This window comes from Pinus tabuliformis, chromosome X (genome assembly GCF_031772625.1).
Source record: "Pinus tabuliformis cultivar Carrire ecotype Pingquan chromosome X, CPIR1, whole genome shotgun sequence".
Taxonomy (NCBI): domain Eukaryota; kingdom Viridiplantae; phylum Streptophyta; class Pinopsida; order Pinales; family Pinaceae; genus Pinus; species Pinus tabuliformis.
Genome location: NC_142308.1, coordinates 95,843,248 through 95,866,396, shown reverse-complemented (window position 1 = coordinate 95,866,396; position 23,149 = coordinate 95,843,248). Strand labels below are relative to the sequence as shown.

Here is a 23,149-nt window from a genome sequence, read left to right as displayed (position 1 = left end):
TGAGAAGCTTGAACACAATCCACCATAATGGACTATTGATTGAATAATTTACCATGAAAAACCAATCAACTATAATTGACATTTATGATATAACAATGAAGGATAAGTAGACATAACAACCTAGACCTAAACTCATCAATTAAATTCTAAAATGTGCAAACAAATTAATCAAAAGAGGAAGAATGAAAGAAAGAAAACCCTTTTGATTCGGATTTTTTTTGTGTTTCTACCACTGATATGGATTTCCTTGCATGCCAACCTGCAGTTTTTTAATATTGAAAATCATGATGAGCTCATCTTCTAATTGGTTACCATAATTGTCACAATATTTATGTGCTTACCCCATGGCCAATAGAGTGAGTGCCCAAGTTGTTATGGAGGAAGCAGCACAGGAAGCCAAGCTCTAGGCACCCCAAATCCAGAGATGATGAAGTCCTGAAAGACATGAAGTAGCTCTTACAACTGCAACTATCAAAGCAAAAATAACCATGAAACCCATTGCTTCATTCCCCACTGGAAAATAGATTGGAGAAAACCCTAGAGGAAGAGCTCTTCCACAACCTGCAAGTCAATTATGTAGTCATTTAGCAACACACTTCATCATATATTTAGCCCAAAAAACACACTATGTACAGAAGGAAAAATAAAAATTGTGATTCATCTAGGTATTTATGTGAACCTTGAATTAATAAAAGTTCAAAAATGAAAAAAAAAACTTGAGACACAGATATTAGTGAACAGTAAAGATTTTATAAAATGTATCAGTTTGCCATACTGTAAATGCACCAGAAAAACAATATGTATATTTACTAAGAAATTAGTAAGTACCAGTATAGTAAGTGTGGTCAAGGGTGTAGTTGAGAGCCCATCCAGCAATAGCAACCACAACAAGAAACATGCAGAAATTCAACAGCAACAGAAAAGCCGCAAGAGACTTCACCACTCCCAATGCCATTATAATTATAAAACTATGGTTTCTTTACAAACTATAAGTACTGACCAAATGGGGCTTAATTGGGAGATGGAAAATGACCAATTACCAATCTATACCATGCACTAGATTATTAATTTGCAGAGGATGAGATCAAGCTGAAAACAATGGTGGTGGGAGATCACAGGCAGGAATTACTTAAATAATAGACCAGAAGCACTGTATTTTTGGTTTGACACACAGTAGCATTGAGATATTAAAGCACGTATCAATTTTTTTGAATTCACAGTTTACTTAGTTCTGCATTTTATTGGCGTGCTAATCAATTTCATTTCCTGTGATCCTTCATTTATGCAAATCAGTAAATCTTTTGGGAAATCTAGATAATAATTCATTGTGATTAATTCGCTTCCTTTGCAAATTTGATGTCATAGGTCATAATGGAAACAACTAATATATCCTGACACCAAGAACATGTCCTCATGTGTTTCCAAATCAGCTGAAAGAAACCCCATGTACATAGACAAACCACAACTCCAACCTCTCGTCAACTTTGAATGTTGCAAGCATGCCAAATTGATTATTTGTCTTCAGTGCTTCAGAAATGTCTCAAATATCAGCTCTAGATCTGCCAGTTACTTATGGTGATTCGGTAGATTCTGATGAGGATATTGATGAAGGTCAAGCAACTAAAATAGATGCTCTGTCCGGATTGCCTATTAGTGTGAGAACATGTGAAAATGAACTTTTAAGATTGAAAATCATGATGAGCTCATCTTCTAATTGGTTACCATAATTGTCACAATATTTATGTGCTTACCCCATGGCCAATAGAGTGAGTGCCCAAGCTGTCATGGAGGAAGCAGCACTGGAAGCCAAGCTCTGGGCACCCCAAATCTGGAGATGATGGAGTCCTGAAAGGCATGAAGCAGCTCCTACAACTACAGCTATAAAAGCAAAAATAACCATGAAACTCGTTGCTTCATTCCCCACTGGAAAATAGATTGGAGATAACCCTTGAGGAAGAACTCTTCCACTACCTGCAAGTCAATCATGTAGTCATTTAGCAACACACTCCATCATATATTTAGCCCAAAAAACACACGATGTATGGAAGGAAAAAGAAAAATTGTGATTCATCTAGAGATTTATGTGAACTTTGAATTAATAAAAGTTCAAAAATGAAAAAAAAGACTTGAGACACAAATATTAGTGAATAGTAAAGATTTTATAAAATGTATCAATTTGTCATACTGTAAATGCACCAGAAAAACAATATGTATATTTACTAAGAAATCAGTAAGTACCAGTATAGTAAATGTGGTCAAGGGTGTCGTTTGTTAGGATATTCCGACACATAGGATATAGTTAAGTTCAACTTGGTCTAGTGTAGAGTTAGGTAAAGTGTGTTTCTTTACCGTTGTACATTTTGTAACTTACAATCCGACGGTCACGATATGTAGTGATCCGACGGTTCATTCTCTCCTCGGTATTACCGACACTTGATCCGTGGCTTGACACCCGATTGGTCCATGAGTTCTATTTAAAGCGCATGGAGGGTCATTGTTCGGGTAATCCGTGCATGAGAGAAGCTTATGTAAATTTTCATTCTTTGATTAATAAATTGCCTGTAGTACCCACGTTGGGACAGGCCGTGGACTGTTTCCCTCTTTGAGGGTTTTAACCACGTCAAAAATACTGGTGTATTGATCTGTGATCTGGTTGTGAGCGGTGTCCTTTTGGTATTCTTTCTGAGGAACTTACCCTGTAAATTCCTACATGGTATCAGAGCTATTTGAGGGTCGCGTCCGTTGGTGATCCAAATCTGAAGCCGGTAGAACTGCATGCGGCTGTCGTTTCCTAGATCTGTTGTTTCTGACTGCTTTCGGGCCGAGAGGACTGCTCTGTTGCGTTCGGAGCATCTGTTCCAGTGAGGAACCCCTTTCGTTTCACGCGAAAAGGTTTCCGGTAGCCCTAGCTGCGTCATTTTTCAGATCGGGAGGTATACAGTGTTTTTTGCAGTTTACTGTTATTTTCTCTCTGCTTATTTCGGTTTCGGTTTATTTAGCCTTTTTTTTTTAACCGGATCTATACCTTTCATTTCTGCGTATGCTCTTTGCCCTGCGACTCTGTGCGATCTGGGCAAATCAGAAACAGAAAGGAAGGATTTTTCTCATGCGTATGCTCTTTTCCTTGCACCTTAGTGTGATCTCGGAAAATCAGAAACATTGAGAAAAATATTTAGTTTTTCGGCTAAAGCTAACTTTGAGATTTTTTTTAAAGTTTTTTGGCTAAAGCTAACTTTGAGATTTTTTTAAAAGTTTTTTGGCTAAAGCTAACTTCGAGCCGCAAGGTTCGTTTTTCTTTGCATATTCGTGTTGGGTTTTGTGTTTTGTAGGGAAAAAGAGCTTTCTCAAGGCAAGCACGCAAACCAAGGCCCCCCCCTCTCTCTCTCTCTCTCTCTCTCAAATTTTTTGTATAGATCAATTGGTTCAAAGCTATTTTAAGAGAGTAGAGGTCTTGGGTTCAAGTCTCCATTTTGTGGGGGCGGATTTTTTCATTCCCGCACATTCGCGCACTTTGCCGGCAACGTCAACAATTTTTTTTTCAAAAAGCCATAACTTCTTCATCCGGAAGCCTTTTTCAGAACCGTTTTTTTTAAAACCGCCTATTTTTTCGAGATCTATCCATTGGAACACTTACTTTCAGCATCTTCAGCTTCAGTTTTTTTTTTAAAAATGGAAAGTCCATGCCAAGTCATTCTTGACAGCACTAACTACTTCCAATGGGTAGCCTACATGGAAGATTTACTTAGAAGTAAAGGTTTCTTCAGAATAGCCACAGACCAAGAGAAGAAACCAAAAGATGAAGACAAGGCTGCAAAATGGGAAAATAGACAAGATCAAGCACGTGGTTTGATAGGGATGTCTATTTCTCCTGATCTTAGATTCCACATTGCAGAACTTGAGACTCCTCATGAAGCATTAGAAAAACTCGCTAAAGTTTTTGGGATTGAAAATGAAATTAGAGCCCATCAACTTGAAAATGAGTTGCTTACTTTGGATCCTAATAATTTTTCTTGCATTGAAGATTTCTTGTCCAAATTCAAGACCCTTAGATATCTCTTGGAAGGTGTTAAAGTTAAGAAAGAAGATGGTAACCTTATTTATTCCATCCTTACTAAGTTGGGACCAGCCTACTCTGTATTTGTTTCCACTTTCCATTCTACAAGGGAAGCTTTCATTTGTCAAGGAAAAGACTACAAGGCCCCTTCCTTTGACTCCTTTTGTGATTCCTTAATAAGAGAACAAGAAAAACTCTTACACCTTGGTATTCTTAATCTTGGAAACTCTTCCACGAAAGCGTTAGCCGCCCAGCAGCAACCAAATTCAAAGAATCCTAAGAAGTCATATCCTCAAAAGAATGGTCCTAAACCAACTCAGCCTCAAAATGAAAGATCATTTCAGCAAAATGATAAGACCAATAAAAACAAATGGAAGAAGATTGATAGACATTGTAACTTTTGTAATCGAGATGGCCACTTAGAATCTAAATGCTTTAAGAAGATGGAAGCCTTGGAAGCCGCAATGAAGAAACATAACATCCATGTGGAGCCTACTTCAACTTCAACTTCCGGAATGGCACTTTCTGCATGTCGTTGTCAATCATCTCAGTCTGGTTATGCATTAAATGTATCTTCTTCTTCTTCTCATTCTCATGAGTGGCTCATTGATTCTGGAGCCTCTTATCACATGGCAAAAAACCAAGCCATGTTTTCTTCTTTAAATGATTGTAACACCAAAAATATATATGTTGGTGATGATAGATCTCTTAATGTTGTAGGGACTGGAACTGTTCATCTAGACAATGGTCAGTTTAATGATGTATTATGTGTTCCAACCTTATCCTGCAACCTTCTATCTGTCTATCAGATAACTCATTCAGGTGAAGGTAAAATTGTTGAATTTTCACCTCATGATGTTGTAATCAAGGATCTAAAAGATCCTAAACAGATTCTAGCTACTGGTCTTGCTGATGATTCCACAAGGTTGTATAAGTTTCACAACTTTGGGTCATCAAATCTTCCCTCAGTATTTGTTGCTCATAATGATGAAGTGAGCAAACTTTGGCATGAGCGATTTGGTCACTTAAACTATCGCTCCCTTCAGCATCTATGTAAAGAAAATATGGTGACAGGTCTTCCTATGGTATCTTGCAGAGATGGTGTTTGTTCCGGATGTGTACTCGGAAAACATCATCGGGACAGTTTTGACAAACGTGCCTCTTGGCACGCCTCAGCCCCTTTACAGCTTGTGCACAGTGATTTATGTGGTCCTCTTCCTGTTGCTTCATTCTCTGGCTGCAAGTACTTCTTAAATTTCATTGATGATTTCTCCAGACGCACTTGGGTATACTTCTTAAAACTCAAGAGCGAAGTATTTAACACATTTTTGGCCTTCAAAGCCTTTGTTGAAAAACAATCTGGACATCAAATTCTTAAGCTAAGAACTGATAATGGTGGAGAATATGTTAAAAACACATTCATCAACTTTTGCACCAAAAATGGAATTCAAATGCAACATACTGTTCCATACACTCCACAACAAAATGGTGTAGCTGAAAGGAAAAATCGCACCTTAAAGGAAATGGCTAATTGTATGCTGCAATCTAAAGGACTCAGTCTTAGTTTTTGGGCCGAAGCAATTAATTGTGCAAATTATATAATCAATCGCACTCCTACTAAGGTTCTAGAGAATATCACTCCAGAAGAAGCTTGAAGTTCCATTAAACCAGATGTAAGTCACTTTCGTGTGTTTGGAAGTGAAGCATGGGCCCATATTCCAGATGAAAAGCATAAAGCTTTAGAACCTAAGAGTGAGAAATGTACTTTTGTTGGATATTCTGAAGATGTAAAAGGTTATAGACTTATTCCATTTAAGTCCAAAAATGTTATCATTAGAAGAGATGTAAAATTTGATGAAAATAAATCGGCCTGCGAGCCTAGTCCGGCGGATGTGCCACCTCTTCCTATCTCTTCTACTTTTGAAAACATTTTTTCTTCAGATGATGAAAGCGAGGATGATAACCCTCCCCCACCTTCTCAGGATCCTCAACTTCCAAGATGGGTCCGTGCTACTCGGGATGCAGCAGGTGATCTTGCCGGTGATCCTACAGATCAGCGACGTACACGTTCTCAGTTTGAAAGAGCCTCTTCTTTACTGGCTCAAGCTCCAGTAAATCATGATCCTGACACTTTTGCAGAAGCTTCAGGCCATCCACATTGGGAAGCAGCTATGAATGAAGAATATCATTCATTGATGACAAATGATACATGGGATCTTGTTCCTCTACCAAAGGGACGCAAACTTGTTAGATGTAAATGGGTTTACAGAACCAAGTATGGACCAGATGGGAAAGTTGATAAACATAAAGCTCGTCTCGTTACTAAGGGCTTTTCACAGGTTGAAGGCATTGACTGCACTGAAACCTTCTCCCCTGTTGCCAAAATGAACTCTATCCGCCTTGTTCTTTCCCTTGCTGCCTCTTTAAAATGGGAAGTCCATCAGATGGATGTTAAATCTGCCTTCTTGCATAGGGACTTGCAGGAAGAAATCTATATGGAACAACCCATTGGCTTCATACAAACAAACTCCAGCCTTGTTTGTCGACTTAAGAAATCCCTTTATGGCCTCAAGCAAGCTCCTCGGGCTTGGTATGCCAAAATGGATAGCTTTCTTTTAGAATCTGGCTTTTCTAGGTGTCATTCTGACAATACTGTCTACACCAAGAAAGTGGGCAACTCTCTTATCATCCTTGTTCTTTATGTTGATGATATTATTCTTACTGGTAGTGATCCCAACCTTATAAACCATGTGAAGTCCAGCCTTAAAAAGAAATTTGAAATGACAGACTTAGGACACTTACACTATTTTCTCGGTCTTCAAGTCTTGCAATCCAAGGAGGGTATTTTCCTTTCCCAGTCCAAGTATGCTTGTGATATTCTTCGTCATTTTCACATGGAAGACTGTAAGCCAGCCCCTTCTCCCTTTCAGTCTGGAGTCAAACTTTCAACCTCTTGTACTTCTCCTGAAGTTGATGCTACCTTATACCGTCAACTTGTAGGAAAACTCTTGTATTTAACCCATACTCGTCCTGATCTTTCCTTTGCTGTTGGCCTTGTTGCTCGTTTTATGCAAAACCCCCGTGAAAGTCATTGGAAAGCAGCTAAAAGAATACTTCGTTATGTTCGAGGTACAGTACAGTTTGGGATTCATTACAGTGCCAAAGCAGCTCCTCTGTTAGTTGGTTTCACTGATTCTGATTGGGCTGGTGACCCTGATGATCGGAAGTCTACTGCCGGTTATGTCTTCACTCTTGGTTCAGGACCTATTACATGGGCTTGTAAGAAACAGGCTGCCATTTCTCTTTCGTCAGCAGAAGCAGAGTATCGTGGTGTCGTGGAAGCTAGTAAGGAAGCCTTGTGGCTTCGTCAGATCCTATCAGAGTTTGGCTTTGAGCAGCAGCATCCAACCACACTTTGGTGTGATAATCAAAGTGCCATTCAGCTATGCAAAGATCCAGTCCAGCATCAGCGCAGCAAACACATTGAACTACACATGCACTTCATCAGAAAGCTCATTCATGACCATGTTCTTGAAGTGCAATATTGTCCAACAGATGATCAGGTTGCAGACATCTTCACAAAGGCTCTCACAGAGGCGAAGTTCACTAAACTTCGATATATGCTTGGAGTTCAGGAAGTTGTCACTAAGGGGGGATAGGCTCTAGTGCCTCCTTCCTTCTCCTATTGTGTCATATTTGTAAATCCTTCAATCCTATCCCAAGTTGTTCTTAAGGGGGGATGTTAGGATATTCCGACACATAGGATATAGTTAAGTTCAACTTGGTCTAGTGTAGAGTTAGGTATAGAGTTAGGTAAAGTGTGTTTCTTTACCGTTGTACATTTTGTAACTTACAATCCGACGGTCACGATATGTAGTGATCCGACGGTTCATTCTCTCCTCGGTATTACCGACACTTGATCCGTGGCTTGACACCCGATTGGTCCATGAGTTCTATTTAAAGCGCATGGAGGGTCATTGTTCGGGTAATCCGTGCATGAGAGAAGCTTATGTAAATTTTCATTCTTTGATTAATAAATTGCCTGTAGTACCCACGTTGGGACAGGCCGTGGATTGTTTCCCTCTTTGAGGGTTTTAACCACGTCAAAAATACTGGTGTATTGATCTGTGATCTGGTTGTGAGCGGTGTCCTTTTGGTATTCTTCTGAGGAACTTACCCTGTAAATTCCTACATCGTTGAGAGCGCATCCAGCAATAGCACCCACAACAAGAAACATGCAGATATTCAAGAGCAATAGAAAACCCATAAGAGACTTCACCACTCCCAACGCCATTATAATTATAAAACTATCGCTGCTTTATAAACTATAAGTATTGGCTTAATTTGGAGATGGAAAATGACCAATTACCAATCTATACCATGCACTAGATTCTTAATTTGCATATGATGAGATAAAGCTGACAACAATGGTGGCTGGAGATTTTCTGGACTGCCTATTAGTGTGAGAACATGTGAAAATGGTCATGAACTTTCTGGCATTGCAGATGCCACTAGAAGTGATGTCTGTGTCCAAAATCTGCCAGAAGGTCAACATTTTTCCTCCAACTAGCTACAAAAATAAATATAGAATAAATGATGAAACTCAGATTCCCTTTATAGTAAAAATCAATCAGCTACAGAAAGGTATTTTTGGTTACTCCAGCTTGTGAAGCTAGTTCTGATACTTTGAATAATCCAAACAAAAGATTGAAAAAAAACTTCAATGAGCAGTTATCTTCTTAGCAGTCAATGTGGGAATATTTATATGAAGGTTTATGAAGATAGTAAAGACCTTACTAGCTCAATCAATTCTTCCACTGGAAATATTAAATGTGAGTTTGTCTCCATAGATGCCCATAGATGCTCTGAAGCATAACCTATGTGGACAACATTGTGATCTCTACACCTCGAATCGGTGGCATTGCAGATGCCACTAGAAGTGATGTCTGTGTCCAACATCTACCAAAAGGTCAACACTTTTCCTCCACATTAGCTGCAAAAATAAAGAGAAGAAATGATGAAACTCAGATTTCCTTTATAGTAAAAAGCAATCAGCCACAGAAAGGTATTTTGGTTCCTCCATCTTGTCAAATTAGTTCTGCTACTTTGAATAACCCAGACAAAAGCTTGAAAAAAACTTCAATGAGTTGTGCTCTGCTTAGCAGTCAATGTGGGGATATTTATATGAAGGTTTACGAAGATAGTAAAGACGTTACTAAATAAATTAGAACATAAATTATGGACTAAATAGAAAAATGCCCAAGGCCAGACAATTCTTGGAAAATGGTTGTTGGCATTCCGATCCAAAGAATTGGAAAGAAGCCCCAAATTTGTCAACTTTGAATGTTGCAACCATGCCAAATTGATTATCTGTGTTCGGTGCTTCAACATAAATTATGGACTAAATAGAAAAATGCCCAGGGCTAGACAATTCTTGGAAAATGGTTGTTCGCATTCTAATCCAAAGAATTGGAAAGAAGCCCCAAACTCGTCAACTTTGAATGTTGCAACCATGCCAAATTGATTATCTGTCTTCAGTGCTTCAGAAATGCCTCAAATATCATCTCTAGATATTCTGCCAGTTACTTATGGTGATTCGGTAGATTCTGATGAGGATAACGTTGAAGGTCAAGCAAATAAAACATATCAAATATTCAAATTACAGAATGTGTCACCCTCAAGGTGGACAATGAAGGCTGGGTTTAATAAGGAAATTAAAGACTCAGTACAAACTGAGAGATAAGGTTCCATTTTTGCTGATGTCGTTTGACATTGAAAGTTTTGGGCCGAAAAGAATACTGAGTAGACTTAGAAAGCTTCAAAACCGCGTGGGTCTTCCAAAAAGACTTTTCCATAAATTCAGGGCTGCAAAACCTTTTTCATGCTGGTTCTTACATTCATTCTGATCATGCATACTGTTTTTAAACATATCAATATTTATTGTATGCATACATTGCTTTTAGTCCATGAAAAAATAATTGCAGTCCTACTCTGCTTTCATTTGCAAAACCATCATTCCAGGACTTGATGTAATGGCCATTTGATGATGTGGTAGAAAGTTAGAAGAGCAGTGTTGACACTGTAGGTAGTGGTTATATGCGCTAGTTATAATGGACAAATCTCACAATAATGGTCTTGTATTTCTATAACTCTGTTCTTGACATATTTAAGAACCTGCAGTTTCATGGCAATCTCCAAATTATTCTCTAGAATAGAGGTGAACTGAAGTCCATCTTTCTATATTCTAAAGAAGGAGGTCCTATCCCAGCTCGGTCAGGGGGTGACGGCATCAGTTCAATGGTCAGGGTGGAAATCTGGGCAGAGTTATAGGCTCTTGGAATTGCCTGGAGGTGGCCCTGTTGATTCAGCCTGGTCTTCACATGGACCAGGTACGACTTGAGAGTCCAAATTATACCCAGCAAAGTACTGCTATTAAAAAGTGTTCAAATTATACAAAATAGAATAAGGATTCAAAAATCTCCTTAATTGCTAGCAATAATAATCAAACTAATATGATGACTGTCAGACCTGACTTTCATGACAATATGTAGCAGTGGTCAAACAGTAAAACTTATGTTACATGTAAGATCTCAATAGCAAGCCATATACAAGTACTTGAAGACTAAAATTACCGAACTGGTCAAGAGCACCAACATCTAGAGCAAAGTAGGTGACAAGAGATTGTCCAAAATGATTGGCAGAATGGGCAATAACCACCAAAGAACGAACAGTTCAAGCATGGGTAGATAACCAGGGCAATTGTCCATTGATGAGATCAAGTGAGTGTTAAGCAGAATCCACCGGGGCTGCATTTTTGCCTGGATCTGCCCCACCAAACTGTATCAGTTTCAAAGGAGTAAAACCCAATGCAAGGCCCAGGCCATTTTGGTAGAATAGCAACCTCTTGGACTGGGCAGCCCCTTTTGGGGTATGTTTCTCAAATCACTTGTAGAAAACACATTCCAAGATGATGGTGAAAAATCAAGATCACTCAAAAACTCGGGGAATGGTACCTGATGGGATCAAGGGAGTGTTACGCTGTCAACCAGCGTTATATTTTCAACCAGATCTGCAACACCCAAATAGTATTAGTTTCAAAGAGATGAAGCCAACTGCAAGCCCTGCACAATTTTGGCAGAATAGCTACCTCACGGACCTGGCCCGTAGCACCTTGGCAGAAGGAAGTCTGCTCTAAACAGGGCAGCAACCTTTGGGAATTGTTTCTTAAAGCACTTCCAAAAAAAAATCCTGGATGAGGGTGTAAAATCAAAGTACTAAGAGACTAGAGGAATAATAGTCACATCAAACACCTAAACTGATTGTATTTTCAATGAACATGGAGTAGACTGACCTGTGTCACAAGGGCATAAAGTGGAAGTGTGATGTAACTACATAGAAACTGCACAGCGACCCTAGACACAAACACAAGCAACCCAAGGTAATCCTTATCAGATGATAATGGTATTGTCACCTAATTTACCTGAAATTTATATACGGAAGAGTGACACATTTAAATATTCAAATTACAGAATGCGTCACCCTCAAGGTGGACAATGAAGGCTGGGTTTAATAAGGAAATTAAAGACTCAGTACAAACTGAGAGATAAGGTTCCATTTTTACTGATGTCATTTGACATTGAAAGTTTTGGGCCGAAAAGAATTCTGAGTAGACTTAGAAAGCTTCAAAACCGCGTGAGTCTTCCAAAAAGACTTTTTCATAAATCCGGGGCTGCAAAACCTTTTTCATGTTGGTTCTTACATTCATTCTGATCTTGCATACTGTTTTTAAACATATCAATATTTATTGTATGCATACATTGCTTTTAGTCCATGAAAAAATAATTGCAGTCCTACTCTGCTTTCATTTGCAAAGCCATCATTCTAGGACTTGATGTAATGGCCATTTGATGATGTGGTAGAAAGTTAGAATAGCAGTGTTGACACTGTAGGTAGTGGTTATATGCGCTGGTTATAATGGACAAATCTCACAATAATGGTCTTGTATTTCTATAACTCTGTTCTTGACATATTTAAGAACCTGCAGTTTCATGGCAATCTCCAAAGTATTCTCTAGAATAGAGGTGAACTGAAGTCCATCTTTCTATATTCTAAAGAAGGAGGTCCTATCCCAGCTCGGTCAGGGGGTGACGGCAACAGTTCAATGGTCAGGGTGGAAATCTGGGCAGAGTTATAGGCTCTTGGAATTGCCTGGAGGTGGCCCTGTTGATTCAGCTTGGTCTTCACATGGACCAGGTACGACTTGAGAGTCCAAATTATACCCAGGAAAGTACTGCTATTAAAAAGTGTTCAAATTATACAAAATAGAATAAGGATTCAAAAATCTCCTTAATTGCTAGCAATAATAATCAAACTAATGTGATGACTGTCAGACCTGACTTTCATGACAATATGTAGCAGTGGTCAAACAGTAAAACTTATGTTACATGTAAGATCTCAATAGCAGGCCATATACAAGTACTTGAAGACTAAAATTACCGAACTGGTCAGGAGCACCAACATCTAGAGCAAAGTAGGTGACAAGAGATTGTCCAAAATGATTGGCAGAATGGGCAATAACCACCAAAGAACGAACACTTCAAGCATGGGTAGATAACCAGGGCATTGGTCCATTGATGAGATCAAGTGAGTGTTAAGCAGAATCCACCGGGGCTGCATTTTTGCCTGGATCTGCCCCACCAAACTGTATCAGTTTCAAAGGAGTAAAACCCAATGCAAGGCCCAGGCCATTTTGGTAGAATAGCAACCTCTTGGACTGGGCAGCCCCTTTTGGGGTATGTTTCTCAAATCACTTGTAGAAAACACATTCCAAGATGATGGTGAAAAATCAAGATCACTCAAAAACTCGGGGAATGGTACCTGATGGGATCAAGGGAGTGTTACGCTATCAACCAGCGTTATATTTTCAACCAGATCTACAACACCCAAATAGTATTAGTTTCAAAGAGATGAATCCAACTGCAAGCCCTGCACAATTTTGGCAGAATAGCTACCTCACGGACCTGGCCCGTAGCACCTTGACAGAAGGAAGTCTGCTCTAAACAGGGCAGCAACCTTTGGGAATTGTTTCTTAAAGCACTTCCAAAAAAAATCCTGGATGAGGGTGTAAAATCAAAGTACTAAGAGACTAGAGGAATAATATTCACATCAAACAGCAGTACAAAGGGCCTATTAAAACGAAGTGGTCAACCAACAACTGCGATCTATCATGATGCCAGAAGTATATAAACAAATTCCTAAAACCTTGAACTGTATTGGGAAGATATGTAGATCACCAGATAATGCAAACATATTTTTACAATCTAAATACTGAAATGGGGCAGAGGGATAAATCCCTAACTCTGCAACTCGAGGTGTGTGATCAATGAGGCAGTAGCTAGGATGAACAACGCACTGAAAAAATAACCTTCAGTGAACCAGGACTTACAGCTCTGCCGCATTGACACAAAACCAGAGTTTATGATATTAACACGATTTCTCACACTTCGGGAAGACTTGGTTGATAGCAGGACGCACGCCACCTCTCAATTCACGCGGAACCAGTGTTTGAAGATTTATATGGGCGTTCTCCCTAGCAGTGGCCAAGAAATCGCAGTGAAATGCATAACGAAAGTGTTCAGGTAAGGAATGACATAGGGTTAGTGGGACGCATGTAGCACTAGAGCGCGGTTCAGCTGCGCGGATGAAACTATTCGACCCGATGCCAAATGAAACGCCCAAACCGTTTGGGTAACCCCTTTGAATCAACCATCAACAGCTGAAATTGTTGCAATCGTCTAACATATAATCGTGTGGCTTACAAGATGACAGGTAGGCAGAGAGGAGAGTTGATTTCAGAGGGAAATGCCTTACGGCGTAAAAATTAGATGGGCCTAAGCTTCTGACGTTATTAGGTCAAGCTCTTGAATTCAAAGTCAGTGGATGCTCAGTTAATGCAAGAACTACGCATTGTTTCGAAAGGGTGTGTGTAGGACAGTGTTGTCACTAACTATCAGCATGTTTCACGATAATGTATGATTACATATGGTTATGGTAATCTTATTCATTATGTTGATTTTTTTGGGGCTTATTTCACTTATCTCTACTATTCAACATGGGTGTTGGTTGCAAAATTCAAGTTCGAGTGTGAAAACAATGGTTGAGGCCCAACTCTCTTTCTTGCTTGTGTACAATTTTCTTCCATCCAGTGATAAGCAAAGGTTGTGGGACAGAATCAGCTAACGATATTGAGACCAATAGCTAGCAGCAGTTCTATCGGCAACATTTGAGCTAGTATTCGAGCCAACAACAACATCTAAGGTGAAGGCACCACCATTACTACCACCAGATCGAGATTTTTGTATAGATGGAAATGCTTACTCATTCAATGAGGGTCAAAGGTAAGTCGTTCAGGTGGTTGATCTAAGGCAAAGATAATATTATGTTTTTTATATTCATACCTAGCTGGAGCCATGCTAAGAGAAGGTACAATGGTGGAAATCCATGCCCATTGGCAATCCCGCAAGAGTTCAAAGATGGTCGTAGCTGCAGGTCTGCTTATTATTAAGCTTAAACGTTCTCAAACACTTTGGGAAATAGAAAAGGCACTTGCAGCACTCTTAAAACAAACATAAGAGGAAGCTAAGAAAAAGAAAGAAAGAAGAAGATGAGGCTGAGAAGAAACGAGTTGAATAAGAACCAAGAAAGAAGATAAAAGAGAAAACTAAGCAAACAGGGGATAATCACCAAGCCAACAAGTACACACTAGGGAGATAAGGACAGGAAATGGTTCGACAAGATAGATGTTAGGTCCCTATACTACTAGTGTAATCTTTTATTGTTATTAGTACAACCCCCTTATTGTATTTTTGTGCCCATATAGTCCTCATGTTGTTATTATCATGCCCCAAAGAAGCCCACTACAGTTATTGTTGTGCCCTTACAATATTATTGTTATGTAGGCTCTAATTGTATTGGGACCTCTTAGACTCCTATATATAGAAAGGAGGTCTTGTCATTTGTATCATCCAAGAATTATTCATTTGTGTAATGTAAAGGAGGTTGCCCCCTTGAAGAAGTTGCTTTTTAAGTCATTGATCTATCTTTTTTATCTTTTTGTGAGCTGGTTTCATAACATTTGGTATCAGAGCTTTGGATTCTAGTGTTTCGCTGCTCCAAATAGGTCATCGTGACATTTTTGATATAACGTTTTCTCTACGAATTTTCAGAAGCTAAAAAAAAACCTATTTGAGCATAAATCATTCTAAACCTCGGGTCCAAATTTCAAATCTTTTCTCACTATATTTTCGAAGATATGATTTGAGGACGTTAGTGTTTTTGCAAGCTCCATGATTCCATCGCAAACAGACCAACGTGGAATTTTCGTTATAATTTTTTTTCTACGAAGGTTCAGACTCTGAAACTAAAACCCATTTGACCCAAAATCTTGATGAAGCTTGGAATCAAATTTTAGACCTTGTTTCAATACATTTTTGGAGATATAGTCCAATACATTTAGGGTTTTTGCAGGCTCCCGAATTACATCCCAAAGAGGTGACTTGGGGAAAATTGCCATAACTTTCTCTCTGAGCATCAGCTTGAAATTTCGTAAAAAGTTCCAGAAAGAGGATGGCATGTTGTTTTCTTTGTATCAGTTTCAGGTCCTAAGGTCGAAACAATGACACGTGGAACTTCGTACAACTTCGCTCTACTGAAGCAGTCTATAATCAGGTTATTGTGGGAGATTTAGCATATCTCTTCCTTGGAGAATCCAATCTTGATAAGACTTGTGGGGTTGGAAAGAGGACTCAGAGGGCTACCGCAAGATGCAATTTCAGACCTTGGAGATCGTAAATTACATAGATACAACAAATTCAATATCGAGCTCCTACAAAGTGAAAAAACGTGTGTAGTTTGTTTTTAAAGTTTTGCATAAATTTGGCTGGAAAATTAGTTTGAAGGAATTCAAAGGGCGTGGAAGCTAAGATGGATGGTATAGAAGAAAAAATTAAAGGCAACATGAAATATTTGAAGACAGATTTGACAAAGTTGCTACAATAAATGTTTATCAATGGCGAAAGGGTAGTAAAGGAAACTCATGATGAGAACAAAAGAAATGTTAATCATGATTTCATAGACACTAACGTTGGATTGAAGACCCACCATGTTCTAAAGATCAGTACGAGGAAGTTTGATGGCAAGGATCCCGTAACATGGATACTATAGATGGAGCAATATTTCGATCTCCATAATGTGCAAAACACACAAAAGGTACGCATTGCAACTTTATATTTGGAACCAAATCAGTTTGTATGGTATCGATGGATTTTCTCTTGTAAACAATTTGTCACTTGGGAAATTTTTACGGAAGAAATGATAGCACATTATGAGGATACAAAAAGCAACACCTTTTTTAACCAATTGATAAATCTCAAACAAAAGGGTTCAATGATGGAGCACATTTAGGACTTCCGAAAATTGAATATAAGGGTAAAAGATATTACAGAGGAGCATAGGATTGATGTGTTCATAGGGACTTTAAAGGATAACATCCAACATGAGTGTTTGGTCAATTTAGTGATGTCTAAATTGCAACTTTAAATGTCAACCCGGGGCTCGTAAGCTGATGAAGTGATGTGTACTGTATGTACTTAGGCAACTATTTCTTAAGTTTTTGTCGTTTTTAACTTTTTAAGTTTGTTTTCAATTCTATTTCTCCTACAGTGATGTGATGGAAATGAAATAAAATGAGTGAAGTGTGTGTGATTGTGATGAGTCCTAAATGATTTCTTAAAACTTAAAAGTGATCTACCAGAAATCTTTGAACAACAACTGAAATGAAATTAACTCTTGAAGGAAAATGAAAGCATCAAATAAAAGACCAATGGCATTGGCCCAATACCTCTACTGCTGATAAAAATGAGATTGAAAATGACATCTACATTAACTCAATTAAGAACGAGAATAACTACTTTAACTCCTCAATTGAATCTTAAGCAATGTACAATCTAAGTGACAAATCACACTACTTAATTTTCCCTTAACCTTTCCGCCTTCAGCTGGATTGATCATATAAGAAAGAGTTATGAGCAAGTTAGCAATGTGAGTCTTAAAACAAAATAAACCAAGCTGCACTTAAGTGATATTCTGGCTCCACTAAAAGTTAGTTGATTATGATAAAAAGAGCCATCAAAAGATAAACAACTTGATAAGCTATGAGCAGAAAATAAAGTGCAAACTAAAGCAATGATACTAATGGAAATCAAAAATAAAGATCAGCAGTCTAGATAAGACGATCACAAATGCCACTAGCTGTAAAGAGAGAAGTAAGAAAATTGTCTCGGGCACCTAAGAAATCTGCAAAAACACACTGATCAGTCATGGAAAAGTGCAGAAATATAAATGAGCAGAATTCAAAGTTATATACAGCTATTGTACATGATCAAAACATAGCAATCAAAAGAATTCTGTACAACTATTATACATAAACTGATAAGAAGAAATGCTAGAAATGAAAAGCACTGTACAGGCCTTAGTAAACAGGGGCCCTCTGCCTACTCCAGCCAACTCAAAAGATCAGTTACACGCTCAAATGGAGAACAGTCTTCTCATATATTATGTAGCAAAATAGAAAGTACAGTGGGGTTCAAAAATTACATATCAGCAGCTAACTAATCAGCGTTCAGAGACACTTTATTTATAGCAGAGAAAATAAAACGAACTTAACACAAACTACACTATTCTATCAGCTGTGTAAAAACGCGTAATCTAGCACAGTCCTCAGATTTAGGCAACGGTCGAGGTGGGCAATAAATCTTCTGTTGGATTCGTGTTTCCCATCATCTGCGTGGCTGAGGAAGAGGCCAGCTGTTCTTCACGTGCTCTAAAACCGAACACGCAGAGCCGTGCCACCGTCAATGACCTCTGTTTGACCGTAGTTGCCCCCTCGTTGACCATGGGTTTTCATGACTGGTTTGGCTGAGCTGGAAGGACACACACCATGTCCTTGGTTCCACAAACTTGCCCATGTGGCTCTTCTTCCCGGAGGACACCTGGAACATGCCGTTTAATAAAACAGCTGCGGAATCCGGGGTTGGCTGCGGAAACCGGGATCAACTGCGGAAACCCTGTGTGAGCTGCGGAAAGTGCAGCACTTGACCAAAATTCTAAACCAACAACACAGTCATTAGCATAATTAACAAACCATGTAAAAGTCCTAAAATACAATGATTTGAGCAATTTGATGGAGGGAATGAGTGGCAAAAGAAGGAAATGAATAGGAAAAGGAGGCTGAGAGGATGTGTAAAGAAGTGCAGGTTTGAGGCTCAACATACCCCCACTGTGAAGGTGTTTCATGTCCTCATGCAACCAAAACTTTGTCATTGCTCTTCAGTCCATGTGCTCAGATGCTTCTGCCAAAACATCTAGCCTTCTTTTCTTTCTTCTTGTTGCCAAAATTGTTCTTGGTTTCTTCACTAAACACTTGAATTTCAAATTGATCAAGGCCCTGCTCAGTTTCTTACATTTTCTCTTCAATTTTTTGTTCTTCTTCTGCCAGAGTCCTAGGTGAAGCATGGTGTTGTCATGGACAATTTTGTCCACCTTGCTTTGTTCTTTCAATGCTTCGTTTTCTTGTTTTATATGCCGGTTCAGGACTTCTAGCTCAAATACCTCTTGTTTTAAAGATTCAACTTGTTCATTAAGAGGCAATATAGTGCTTGGACCTGCAACTGATTGCTCCAAGGTCTCTAAATAATTGTATACCTCCTGCTGGTCAGGGTCAATTTCAGGTGATCTCTTTGGGCTATGCTCAAAATCAAATTCTGTTTGAAGTTCTGGCTGAAAGGGGCTCTCTTCCCGTGGAGGAGTGGACTCAAGGTCAAGCTGAATTGGAGCCTTTTCAGGTGTACTTTCTCCCAAATCAATGAAATGTGACTGTTTTTCCTTAGTCACACTCATTCTTTCTTTAATTCTACTGCTTCTTCTCACTTGTGCACTAGTGCTCTTTGGTTTGGCACTCTGTTTTTCTTTTTGTTTCTTCTTTGAGAGGGCAGCAGTTTGAAGATGTGAGAGTCTATCAGCCAAGGTTTGATAGTCTTCTTCTATTGAAGGTTCAGGTGATGGACATGACTCTTGAACAATTGCTTTCCCTTTCTCCTTTTTCTGTTTCTTAGCTTTATCTCTCTTTACCTCTTCTTCCTGAGTAGTCTCCTGAGTTTCTACAATAGGAGGATCTTGGGCTACAACATCTCTTTTCATTCTCCTACTTCTTTTTGGGACTCTAGGAGAGCTGCTAGCGGAAGCTTCAGTTACCTCTTGAAAATGATTCCTGATTAAAAACTTTTCCCATGTATCATTGTTGTTTTTCAATTGGTCCTCTATGAGAATTTTAATGAACCCATGATGATACAAGTGTGGTTCAATATGGCCTATATTCTTTTGGACAGTGGAACTCATTTTTGTTAGGCTTCTTAACAGAAAATAGGGTAAATTGATGGCATGTCCCTCCATGAAGTTCATCATAATTCTAGCATGGTACATATACATAGTGCCAAAGCGGCCCTCACATGTAACAAACTTTTGAACAAGTAATAACAATGCAGTCCATTCTTCCTTAATCACATGTACAAGAATCCCTTTGGTGAATATTGAAGTGTCCATACCTGGATTCTTAAGCATATCTTTCCATCCCTGATCTTCCACTGTTCTGTTCTTAAACCATCGGTCTCCCACCTGAGGTAAGCTGGTTGCTGTTGCTATGGAGTTCTCTGAGATTGTGAATTTCAGGTCCCCTACTTCCACAGTGTGTCCATTGAATGATCGAGCAAACGCTTTCGTTACCTCTTTGTCATATCCTTTGAATTTTTGGATGAACTTCAACCATTTTGCCTTCTTTAATGCTTCTTTTGTCTGTGGGTATCCTTCTAGATACTTTGAACCTTCAGGTTCTGCTCTAAGCAGCTTCCCCATATTCGGTTTTCAACTTCGGCTGAGGCTTTTGACTGTGTATGGATGCTCAAGGAGGATACTCACGGGAACAACAGGTGTATTACGGCCGTAAGTGGAATATCCGCAATGTAATGCGAGGCAATACGGGTTTAAAACAAGACTGTGGAGTTTAAAACAGAGCCGCGGGGTTTGAAACAGAGCCACGGAATTTGAAACAGAGCCGTGGAGTTTGCAGCGAAAAGGAGAATGGAAATGGTGTGAGTGCGAGTGAGTAAAAGACAAACACGAGAATGAGTTCAAATGCGTGCGGAAATGGGGTGATAAGAGAATGAAATAACGGCCAAATCCCTTGGAGTTCGGGTGGCTTACGCACACGTTTCAGTTATTGGCTGCGGAGATCGTGGTAGAGAAGAGACGTAGTACGATAGGTCTCTTCTTCCTTGTACGGCTCATAAATGAAAGCGCAGTCTCAACTTGAGTTGAACTAAGAGTGATTATTAGACCGTTAGGAGGGTATGAGGTGGATGAAGGACTATCGTGGAGGAGAAGTGGGATGATTTTGCCGAATCATTGTATTTAGTGGCTCTGTCCACGATTTAATAATTATGCATGAAATGACTTTTAAATGGTTGTTTGGAAAAGATTTTGATCATACCTTCATGGGTTTGCCATTTGTTGATTAAGGTTGCTGATCCATGATTGCCTTTTGTTCCTGCAGGTGCCTCCTATCCTTGTTGCCTTTGGTGATAATGATGATGTTAATATTTTTGAAACAGAGTGCTGCTAGCTGTAGGGACAGAGTGGTACTGGCTGCGGAAATCGTTTCTGGCTGCGGAAACTGGTGCGAGCTGCGGAAACGGTTTCCAGCTGTGGAAACTGAACATCTCCCCTTTTAACTGCACAAAATTAGTTAGAAAAAGACTAACTGAATGGAAATAGTCCTGAAAGGGACTTTTATTAATGGAATGGGATGGAGTGAAGTGAAAAAAATGAAATGGAATGAAGTGAAATGGAGATGGAAAATGATGAGGGTGAAGTGAAATGGAATGAAGATGAAGTGAGGATGGAAAGAGAGAGATTTGTTTTTGGAAAATATAGAGTGTCAGGTGACCCTGACTTTCACTCCATATTTTCTGTATAAGACCGCCAATCTGAGATTGGTTTTCAGGCTTACACATTTTTTTTTTTTTTTTTTTTTTTTTTTTCAATTCAGAAAGAAACAAAGATTAGGCTGATGGAGGAGAAGAATTCTTCTCCACTAGCCTCATTGCAAAATTTTCTTGGAATATTTTGACAAAGTCCTCTTTTGAGAGTGGCTTATGATAAATTTTCAATCGGTGGCCATTCACAATGAGAGGAGTTTGAAACTCATCAATAGTCTTGATTCGAACTGCTCCATTGCTAAAGACTTCATCAATCTCATATGGCCCAAGCCAATGAGTTTGAAATTTCCCTTTGAAGTCTTTAAAATTTGAATCAAACAGTAACGCCCAATCTCCCTTTTGAAACTTCTTCTCTTTGATATATCGGCCATGCCACTTAGTTCTTTGGTGCTGAACTAGATCGGTCCTTAGGATTGCATCTTGTCTTATTTCATCTAGCTCATTTAGCTGGTCCATTCTGTGCTTTTGGGCTTCTGATAAACTCATCCCCAACTGAACTGCCATCTTGAAGGTCTTGATTTGAAACTCAATGGGGAGCAAGACTTCTTTCCCATAAACAAGTTCATAGGGAGAATGTCCTGTTGTGTTCCTCCATGTAGTTCTATAGGCCCATAAGGCTTCAGGAAGCCTTTCTGCCCAATCTCTTCTGTGGAGATGAACAGTCTTGGTGATGATGCTCTCAAGAACTTTGTTTGTAGATTCCACTTGACCATTTGCTTGCGGATGGTATGGAGTAGATTTTCTATGCTTGATTTTGTATTCCTCCATCAGCTTCTCCATCAATTTAGATGTAAATTGACTTCCCTGATCTGTCACAATTTCTCTTGGGACACCAAAACGAGTAAAAATATCCTCAAAAAGAAATTGAACAACTGAATTTTCAGTGGCAGAAGGCAATGCCTTGGCTTCTACCCACTTAGTAACATAATCAGTGCAAACCAATATATACTTCTTTTGTTTAGATGGTGGATTAATAGGTCCAACGAAATCTAGAGCCCATTTCTCAAAGGGTTCGATGAGTACCTGTGGCTGTAGTGGCATTTCATTTGAAGGAGTTGGTCTCCCAACTCTTTGGCAGCTGTCACACCTTCTAACATATTGCTTTGCATCTTTGAAGAGAGAAGGCCAATAATATCCTAAAGAAAGGATTTTATAGGCCGTCCTCTTGTCAGCAAAGTGTCCGCCGCACGGTTCATCATGACATGCCTTAAGGATGTCAGGTATTTCATCTTCCCGAACACATCTTCTGATCACACAATCTAGCCCTGTTTTGAACAATTCATTAGAAATCCAAGAATACTTTGAGCTCTCCTGAATGATTTTCCTTTTCTCATTAGGAAATAAGTGTGGAGGTAGCTTCCCTGTAACCAAATAGTTAGCAATATCTGCATACCAAGGAGTTTTAGTAGTTACTGCAAACAGATATTCATTTGGAAACTTATCCTCTACGGGAGAATCTTCGTTAGTATTTTGGATTCTAGACAAGAAATCAGCTACTGTGTTTTGTTTTCCTGGTTTATCTAACACAGTAATGTTGAATTCTTGTAGAAGTAAAAGCCATCTTGTAACTCTGCCATTAGTAACAGGTTTGTTCATGAGATATCTAATTGCAGAATGATCAGTATGGACAAAAGTTTCATAGCCTGTTATAAAGTGTCTAAACTTGTTGATTGCATGAACAACGGCTAAGAACTCTTTTTTAGTCACAGTATAATTTAACTCAGTGGGAGTCAAATTTTTACTGGTGTAATAAATGGCATAAGGAATTAAATCCTTTTGACCCAACACAGCTCCTAGAGCTGTATCTGAAGCATCTGTAGAAATGTGGAAAGGGAGTTTCCAATTTGGCCCTCTCAAAATGGGTGCTTCAGATATTCTAATTTTTAAAGTTTCAAATGCAGATTGACAGTCAGGATCCCACTTGAATTCACAGTCTTTGGTAAGTAATTTGAAGAGTGGAGATGCTATCTTGGTGAAGTTTTCAATA

At 39.0% G+C, this 23,149-nt stretch overlaps 1 protein-coding gene across 2 annotated transcripts; it reads right to left on the bottom strand.

The window, feature by feature from the left end:
* Positions 1-347: 347 nt before the first annotated feature.
* On the bottom strand, positions 348-9,110 carry LOC149138574 (membrane protein PM19L-like). Of its 2 annotated transcripts, XR_016264877.1 has the most exons (3): positions 8,852-9,110; positions 1,752-1,971; positions 348-561 (listed from the first exon to the last, which is right to left on the bottom strand). XR_016264877.1 is itself a non-coding variant. In XM_089449767.1 (2 exons), exons 1-2 carry the CDS (start codon positions 953-955, stop codon positions 404-406), a joined length of 285 nt encoding a protein of 94 aa, XP_089305893.1. In that variant the 5' UTR covers positions 956-1,366; the 3' UTR covers positions 348-403. The 2 variants fall into 2 exon arrangements, 1 of the variants encoding a protein (XP_089305893.1); XM_089449767.1 differs by lacking the exons at positions 1,752-1,971; positions 8,852-9,110 and adding an exon at positions 829-1,366.
* Between the last annotated feature and the right edge of the window lie 14,039 nt (positions 9,111-23,149).